The sequence below is a fragment of the Nannochloropsis gaditana genome, assembly GCF_000240725.1.
Source record: "Nannochloropsis gaditana CCMP526 unplaced genomic scaffold scaffold377, whole genome shotgun sequence".
Lineage (NCBI taxonomy): Eukaryota > Eustigmatophyceae > Eustigmatales > Monodopsidaceae > Microchloropsis > Microchloropsis gaditana.
Genome location: NW_005803576.1, coordinates 19032 through 28531, shown reverse-complemented (window position 1 = coordinate 28531; position 9500 = coordinate 19032). Strand labels below are relative to the sequence as shown.

The 9500-nt window shown below is 50.5% G+C and overlaps 2 protein-coding genes across 2 annotated transcripts; one reads left to right on the top strand and one right to left on the bottom strand.

Moving 5' to 3' along the window:
• Positions 1 to 8: 8 nt before the first annotated feature.
• On the bottom strand, positions 9 to 391 carry NGA_2067900 (ataxin 3 variant ref; the record flags this gene model as incomplete). The annotated part of the gene is made up of 1 exon (XM_005854806.1): positions 9 to 391. A coding segment is annotated over exon 1 (270 nt), but the record flags the coding sequence as incomplete, so codon positions are not given.
• Positions 392 to 5728: 5337 nt separating this feature from the next.
• RRP45 (exosome complex component RRP45) lies at positions 5729 to 7781 on the top strand. The gene has a single exon (XM_005854804.1). It carries the CDS (start codon positions 5879 to 5881, stop codon positions 7739 to 7741), a length of 1863 nt encoding a protein of 620 aa, XP_005854866.1. The 5' UTR covers positions 5729 to 5878; the 3' UTR covers positions 7742 to 7781.
• The last annotated feature ends 1719 nt before the right edge of the window (positions 7782 to 9500 follow it).

Here is a 9500-nt window from a genome sequence, read left to right as displayed (position 1 = left end):
TCTTATGCAAACATATACCTAGCATTAACATTCCCGCTATCCTCCGCCAGGAATTTCATGGCGTCTATCGTCTCGCCCGCCGCCAACATCAATTCCGCCTCTTTGGCATCGAGCTCAGCGGCGATCTCGGCCAGGTCAGCGGGAGAAAAGTAAGGTCCAATTAAGAGGGCATTGAGGGCATGCTGTCCGCAAAGGGAGGATTCTTGTCTTTCGTGGTATAAAAACGTGCGGGTATCGTCTTCATCATCACCGCCTAGAGTGCTGGCCCCGTTGTGCATTACCACACGCGCCAAAAAAAAGAAAAGCGATTGAGATATCCCGCCGCTAAGACGGTAGAACAGAGCCTATGTAGAGCATGATAAGTCTCAGACTCGTCGCAGGGACCCTATGGCAACGTGTGATTACGTGATGGAATGTGAGCTAAGATGGCTACTCGTATGGTCAGTCCTGCCTAGGGAGAGAAGGCTTGAAACCGAGCAAAGACGATGACAAGGAGGAAGTATCTGCCGCCGGACCGGAGATCGATAAATTTACTGTATGTAGCGGATGGCGCACGCTTTGAAGGATTTTGACGCGGTCATTCCGATGAGCAAAACACATAAAGATCGTATCGATCTTGCAGGTTGCACTATGGGACCTCGACGTCACGCTTGCTCTTTCTCCCTTCAATAGACCACCTCCTCTTACGAGCCTCCGCACAACACATACAGGTTTAACAAACGAAAGGAGGATTTTATCTTATTGAGAAGTCATAAGAATCAATGACAGCCGCTAAGCAGGCAATCATCGTTGTTGGCGGCGCTGGTGCGTTAGGAAAGAGTTTAATCAACTCCCTCAGAACCTCCCCTGGCAGTAGCGCCAGTAGCATAATTAGCGTTGATTTCTTCCCCAATCCACGTGCGACACACTCGGTCCCTTTAATGGCAACAATTGGATCTATAACTTGGCCTGAAACGGCCATGCAGGCGTTAGCAAAAGTGCGGGCATGTTTAAAGGACGAGGGTGGGTCGGAAATGCCATGCCGGGCCGTATTGCATGTTGCAGGAGGGTGGTCAGGGGGTGGTGTGCACGACCCCGGCTTTCTGGAGAGCATGAATCGCATGTGGATCTGCAATGTACAGAGTGCGGCCCTCGCAGCCCACATGGCTGGCCTGTACCTTCGACCGCAGTATCCGTCGGTGGGGCGTCAAGCCGGGATGGGCGATGCCACGCGCGATGTGGGCGACGGAGGGACTAAGAGCGGGGGTTTGATGGTATTGACGGGAGCAGGAGCAGCTGTTGACCCTAAGGCATGCGTGAGCATGGTTGGATATGGTTTGAGCAAGAGTGCGACTCACTTTCTGACGAGGACTGTTGCAGTGGATCCGGAAGTGGTCAGGGCAGGCCTGACGGCCCTGTCTATCTTGCCTACGACGATTAACACTCCAGCAAATCGGATGGTTATGCCCGACGCTGATTTTGGAGAATGGACACGGGTAGGTTTTGGAAGAGGGGAGCGAAAAATACATGGTGAACGAGCGCATGGATGTTCAATATGGTCCTTAATAGGCACTTACTTACCATTACAGCCGGAAATTATTGCGGAGAGGCTGGTGACCTGGGTGGAAGACGCATCTCAGCGGCCCGCTTCGGGATCCCTGATCCGGGTAAGGATGCAAGAGTGCGCGCTTTTACAATGAGAGGACTAACGCCTCATTTGCTCTTCTCTTTCAGGTGGTTACATCTCAAGGTAAGACATCCTGGATGCCTGTCTTGGATTCCTCCTCGTGAAGTTTATTTTTTAGAAGCCTCGATGGATGTGAAAAATCATTTCGTTATGTATGCATTGAGAATGACAGATAAATTGAGGATCTCATAGATGTCCCGAGAATGTTGAGAACAAACAATCAAAATTGTGTAAGGTAAAAATCGTGCAGGAGGACAGGATGATGGATTTTCTGTGTATAGATGAGAATAATTAGTCCAAAATAGGAATAGAGGAGATGTCATGGAATTTGACCGTCCTTACTATCACAATAGTTAACCAGAGACGTGGTGGAAAACGCCTGGTAGAAAAATATTTTCTCTTTTCTCCTTGCTGATTTGTGTGTTACTTCGTATACTATCCTTCGAGTGTTGCTCCTCCCTGATCTCAAAGAGTCCCGAATAGGCATATGCCAAATTTTTCTCATTCTCTGGACATTGCACCCTTCACACGTAAATAATGGGTGCGGTGCACCAAGTCAGAAAAATAAGACCCCCAGAGGCCACGACATAATTGAGCCGGCTATGTGCACGTGTACGTTCCCGAAGTTGAAGCGAGGTCGGCGGCTTCCTTCCCCACCACCCAGTGCCTCCATGCCTTCCCTGCACATCACCGCCCGGCCCCTTTGCCATCGATGCTTGATGCCGCTCTTTTCCTCTCTTGTCACATGATTTGACACGCTTTTATACCACCTGCTTCTTTGAATGTCGTCTTTTTATGCGAGGAAGCTGCGCCCATTTTTTGAGGACATAGAATGCTCACGCTTACTTTCCAACCCATATAAATACGTGCAATACTCCTTTTAGACTTGACCATGGCCACAGCAGATGACGAATCCTTAAGGCGTTGTTCTCCTTTTTCTCCCCCCTCCTGCATGTGCTCTTCCCTAACATCGACCCATTCTACGCCCCCTCACACACCCGTGATTGCTCCCAACCTCCCCACGTCTGGGCACCTTACGACTCTCAATAATGACGGTGACGATGAACATGATCTCGTGAACCCTACTTTTCACTATCTCATGCTTCACTCGCTCCCCCATCTTTTCTCTCCTGAGCCTGATCCACATTGCCTGGCCTGGCATCGTGTCTATGAAGGAGCGCAACAAGCCTTACAGGCCAACAGCCGGAATGTCGCTGCACACTTCCCCGAACGCGTCAAAGAATTGCCATTATCATTCATTTTGCAGCCACCTTCTAATGCTGTTACTTCTGTACCAGAAGATGGCTTTTCTGTACATTTATCGACTACAGAAGACGGTGAGAAAGATAAGAGACAAAGCGGCCTTGCCAAAATGAGCGCTGATAAGTTGACAAGTTTCATTACGAACGGTAATGTCGAAGGAACAAGTGAAACTTATCAACTTATCAGCGCTCATTTTGGCAAGGCCGCTTTATCTCTTATCTTTCTCACCGTCTTCTGTAGTCGATAAATGTACAGAACAGCCATCTTCTGGTACAGAAATAACAGCATTAGAAGGTGGCTGCAAAATACATGATCATGGCAATTCTTTGACGCGTTCGGGGACATGTGCAGCGACATTATCATGTATTTTGCAGCCACCTTCTAATGCTGTTATTTCTGTACCAGAAGATGGCTTTTCTGTACATTTATCGACTACAGAAGACGGTGAGAAAGATAAGAGACAAAGCGGCCTTGCCAAAATGAGCGCTGATAAGTTGATAAGTTTCATTACGAACGGTAATGTCGAAGGACAAGTAAAAGGCGAGAAGTGGCCGAATTTCAACGGACACGTTTTTTGCACGACTGCGTAATCCCTTGGGTGGTTGCTGTCCACGAAGAGGAGGCAAACGGCGCGAGAAGCAAAACGAAGCTGCAAATTACATACGAAATCACAGACCTTTTGCTGTACAACGCTATCGGGGCGGTACTGCAAGATACATATGACGACGAGGAGGTAGAGGATACGAACGCATTCGGAAGAGAGTTCGAGATGAGAAAGTATGCGATTCTTGAATATCAAAGTCGAGAGAGCGGAGGAAGAGAGCGTCAACACAAGAGGATGAAATTTGATACGAGCTAAAAAAAATTGGAGGGGGATACCTGGAAAACTGTACGAGTATCAGCAGTGTGTACTGACTGTACAAGTATCAGCAGACAAAAAGAGGATGAGCAACACCAAAAAAATCGCGCGCATAGGTATGATCATCATCGCCATCAACAATTTCGCCTGCGCTCCCTCGTTAAGCTCGCGCAACTTCGACAGAAAGCGATCGAGCATTTGCAACATGTGGGTCGCTTAGGGCAGGACCGAATAAATACTAAGTGTCTTCCTGACACTCTCGACGAAAAAGGGAGGAATCTGGAAGAGATTTAAAGTAAGAAAATTGAAGTAGTCGGCAACGGACGGGTAATATCACAGGGGAAGTTAAAACATGAAACCTGTCCCAATTAAGCGGACTTTCAAGCAAAATTACAGCAGGATAAGGACGCATCGATAGGAAGATGTGGGGATGGCTGGGTAGAAGAGCATGCAACGTCAAAGCATGTCATTCGGAAAAACTTGGAAGAAGGTGAAGATCGAACACAGAATGACGTTGAATATAACGAAGGGTTTCGCTTGTTCCTGACACAAATGGGAGCAAAAAAGCAACATGTGAAGGACGCACCTTTAGAAGAGAAGACTGACAATAAAGAGCTTGGAAATTCAATAGAGCTCGTAGATCCGCGGAGCCTGTACCAGCTACAGCTGCCGAAACTTAGCTTCGCTCGAACGGTGACAAATTATAAAGTCTCTATCAAGTGCTTATTAGAAAAAAATTTGATACTAGGGAGGAAATTCGAGACATATTTAGGAGCTACATGGAAGATAGCAAAGTGGAATAGGGCTAAGAAATGGGAAATGGCAAAATCAGAGGACCAAATGCATAGCATGTTAGAGCGCCTCAAAAGCCTGGAGACAGAAGTTCGGAGCAAGGAGAAAGAGGACAAGGAGCGCGACTTGACATGGTCAGACCTGAATGATGATATCGTGGATTGCCAGGATCGGTTGGCTGCTTATGACGAGACGTTTGAATGGCTGATTCAAAACAGCAAAACACATCATGAGACAGAGTATAAGAAAAAGTAATGGTAGAGATCTACTGAAATGGCATTTGAGCATGATTAACGTCACATTAAATGGAAAAAAAAAGAAAAGGACAGACTCCGTTCCACCCTATGCCTGACCAAATTTTCAGATGAATTTCAGCCTTCGTTCAAAAGAAGGATGGCATAAAACGCTTTTCTGCTATACGCACGCACACTGCGTCGTGCTTATAAAAGCGTAACTGTATCAAGTAAAAGGAGACAGAGGAGGTAAGTCCCACGGCCCACAATCCTGCATGCTGCTTCCAAATCGTGCCAACAGCACAGTCTTCTTGAATATGATGTGGTAAGGGAGAGTGTTTTTTTAAAAGCGAATTCCAAGCTATCAGGACGAAATTTTTAGCTACCAGGCTGAGAAAAATTACAGCTGTGGTCACCGCCTATGACTTGCTTTGGACAACATTTGGGTGCTTTCCATGCAGGTGAACGAAAGGTCCGGTGGTTAGAATCGCACAATTTCATCGAAAGTTTAGTTTTTACGGGATACATTCATGTACAAGGCCTTGTGAAAACAATGAAGACAACTCGAGTGCTTGGCTGATGGGTGCGAGGTTACTTCAATCTACGCAGCGCTAAAAGCACACCTTTCGTAACGTGCGAATGACATGCTCCCATCTCAACTGCTAATATGAAATGTGTACAATTTTAAGTGTACAATGAGATATTTGATCAAAGAATAGAGGGATTGTCAGGTCTCTTGCAGGGCGTGTGCAAGCAATTTAATTTCGATTGTGAGGTGAGACGTTCACGACAGTAGTGAGCGATGAAAACCGGGTCTTGGGTACTATCAATTATTCAAAACATGCGCTTTGTGTATCTAATCAAACACTCATGCTGTCATTTGAAAACGATTTCATCCAGACTTGGTATCCTTATACAGGCCACAACTCATTTCGATTCGAAACTCCTCACTTGCTGGCTTCCTTCATCCTCCGACCTCCCGCCAACCTCATCAAGCATCAAGCGGTTGAAGGAACCTTTGCTCTGAAATTCCCCATCATATCATTCGAGTCCTAGCACACAAACATGTCAGTCATAAAGCAAGGTGAAGACATGAGCATCAATGAGCGGGAATTCATTCTTACGGCGCTAAAGGATGAAAATTGTCGCGCCGATGGCCGGACGCCTGCGGATACCCGTGAGCTGCGTGTTACTTACGCGCGTGCTGAAGGCCAGGCAACCGCCGAAATCCAGCTGGGTAAGACGCGCGTGCTTACTGTGGTTACTAGCGAGCTTACCCCGCCCTATCCTGATCGGCCTGCAGAAGGATTTTTGAACTTGAATGTCGAGTACTCTCCCATGGCAACACTTGGAATCGATAATGCACGCACTAATCCGACATTAGTGGAAGTGGACCGTGTCATTGAGCGGTGCTTGCGTCAAAGCCGTGCACTAGACACAGAGGCACTTTGTGTTATCGCTGGCAGTAAAGTGTGGTCCTTGCGCTGCGACGTGCGAATCCTAGATGACGCAGGGAATGTTGTGGACGCGGCATGCTTGGCCACAGTCGCAGCGTTGATGCATTTTCGTCTCCCAGAAGTAACGGTGTTGACTGGAGGTTCAGACGAGAGGAGCAACAGCAGCGCAAACGACGGTGAAAGCAGTGTAGGTCGTGTTCGGGGGGGGGGAGGCCTGGGGCACGCGTCTGTGGTTGTTCACCACTCCTTCGAGAAGGAGCCGTCCGCCTTGCCCATCCACCACGTTCCCATCTGCGTCACATTCGTGCTCTTTAACACGTCTCCTATCGTCTCTGTCATTGACCCTACGGAGCGCGAGGAGCTGGTGATGGGGGGCCGTATAACTTTTTCAATCAACGTGCACAGAGAGGTGTGTGCCATGCAGAAGATTGGAGGGCTGGCACTGGCCCCGACCAGCCTTGCGCGGTTGGCAGAGATAGCCATGGAGAAGGTGGGCGACTGGCACTCTCTCTTACAGACTTCTTTGGAGGCGGCGGACTCGCAAGCCAAGGCGGAAAGATTGCGATGCGTGCGTGGGACTGCCTCCATGCACGTTCGGAGAGGAGCGCTGGGAGACGCAGAAGGAGAAAGGGGAGAAAAAGAAGTGGAAGGAGGGGCGGATGCACCTACATCGCATATCGAGACAGCTCATCTTGATTTTGCAGAGTTGCACGCACCCATCAAAGTCCGAGAGGGATCGGAGAAGGCGCCTATCGATGAAGAGGAGGAGACACGTACGTTGAGTGTATTGGAGCAGGCAGCTTTGGATGCAGAGGACTACCGAATGAAACAAGGAACCAAAAACTTGACTCAAGGGACACAGGAGACGCAGTTCTCATGGACAGGGGCAGCAACTCGTAACTCAGATACAGGAGCTGTCGCAGGGCTTACAGACTCGGTGGTGACTGAAAGCACAGGCGTGAACGACGTGCGTACAGCAGCTTGTCCGGGATCGACTGCCCAAACTGCACCAACTTCACATAGGTCGAGCATGGAAACCAAACCAGCAGGAGCTCGTGAGCTAGGGAGAAAAACAAAGACATTGGGGAGAAGAATGGACGTAAGGAACGGAGAGGGTAGGGACACGGAAGAGGAGGACGATGAGGAGGAGGGGGATGCCGTCATGATGGTTTCAGAATTTGCATCAAGCACCGAAAGCAGTCTCGGAACCCCTTATGATAAGACGGCCATTGCAGCGACAGGCTCCAATGCGAGAAGGCCTTCGTCACAGGGCGCCCCGCAGGCGACAGCTACTACTGAGCGTGCTGAAAATGATGACGAAGAAATTAAAGATTTGAGAGATGCGGTAAAAAAACCACGTGTACGAGGACAGAACGGAAGCTCGAGTGGCCGAGGTGCTGCGAAGCGTCCCAGTGGTACGTCGAGTACTGGCACAAGCAAGAACAGACCGAAAGGAGGCACGAAAAGATAAAGCGCTCCTGACAACGATGAAAGATCTCATAGCAACAAAATGTAAAACATAAATGGTTTTGTAATTATTTTATATTATGTGTTGCGTCTCGTGTAAGACCTTTCAGCGCACACCAGAAAACGCGGGCCCTGGCCTGGGAAGGGGGGCTGGCAACCTACCCGGAGGAGAGGCCCGGTCCCACCCCCGCAAGGCGATGACGAGTCCAACCTGCCTCTGCTTCTTCGTGATTTACCAGCACGCCGGCGTGACAATTTTGTCCCGTCGGCTCGCGTTAGACCGTCTCGAAAACTGAGGAATGGACGAAAGATGGTAGCGCACGCCATTGTCGCAACTGATTTTTCGAGCAATCCCGACGCAACCTCCACCACGTGCGTTGGCGGAGTGAGCGAAAGTCACAGAGATCGACGGGCTGGACGAAGATTGACCCGTGGAAAACCATTACCCATCCGATCACGGTTCAGAACATTAAAGGGAACGCTTGTACATTGAACAAATTGTGCCAGCCGTCTGATCGATACATTTTCTCTGACTTGAGGGACATCTGACATACTGATCGAGCCGGCTCACGCACGTCATCCCTTGGTCCCGTGCCCTTCATTTCTATCCATCCGCATCATTGACGTCAAAATCGTGTCCCTCAAATTTAAAGAGAACGCACAGGTGAAGGAATCATGGCCCTTGATGCCCTTTTGCGGCGTCGGCGGCCACTACCTGGAACCAGCAGCTCGAAAAATACTCGGTCGCCGTCGCCGCCGCATGGAGGGAGCGTGGGATCTGACATCGAAGATGAGAACATCAAAACCGTTTTAAAAGGGACGCTGAGTTCTGTACACAGCAAATTGGCAGTTGGGAATGCTAGAAAAGAAGGGGGAAGTGACGGGTTTACAAGAGGATGGGAGGCGACCCCTCAAGCTGTGGAGGGCGAGGAAGCCCTCGTAAGCAGGTTGCGGGGCCTGGCCTTGGGCACGGATCGATGGACAGCCTTGCTAGTGGCTCTCTGGGCTCTCCTGTTTCTGGCTCTCGTTGTGAACAAGCAGGAACTGTGGGTAGTTTTGGCGGGCCTAGTTGCCTACGCCTGCTTCTGCTTCTTGCTGGACGTGGTGGCCATCCCGCCCATCTGGGACGGGCCCCTCAAGGCTAAGGAGACCGCCCGCCTCTCCAACAGCCTGGTCTGCATCGCGCACGCCCTCGCCATGGGTTTCGCAGCCCTCTTTGGAGCCTCGGCGATCCTGAAGCTGACCATGACCTGCGGCTTCCTCCTCTTCGACCTCTGGGACAAGACCTGGAAGCGCCTCTACACCTCCCCGCCCTACCGCTACACGCGGGGGATCCCCTACGCCCTCCAAGGCGCCACCACCCTGGTGCTCTCCATCACCGCCATTTGCAAAGGCGTCCCTATCAACGCCGATCTGCTCGTCGGCATCCCCGCCGCCCATCTTCTGGTCGAGTCAGTGCACGACCTGACGCGGATGTTCGCCTCGGAGAGAGCGCCCCCCCTGGGCCTGGCAAGGGTCACCGAGACAGTCGTGCTTTTCCCCGCCCGGCTTCTCCCCCACGCACTCCTCCTCGTCTCCCACATCCTTACCATTCATGCGACCTCCGCCCTCCGCTGCGCCTCAATCCCGCCCTCCACCCTACCCGTCCTCAGCACCTGGTGGGCGACTCGCGTGATGACCGTCCTGCTCGTCATGCTCAACGCCTCCAACCTTGCCTCTCTATTCTGGCCCGCCTTCCTTCGGCAGCGTTTCCTCGCCCAGCA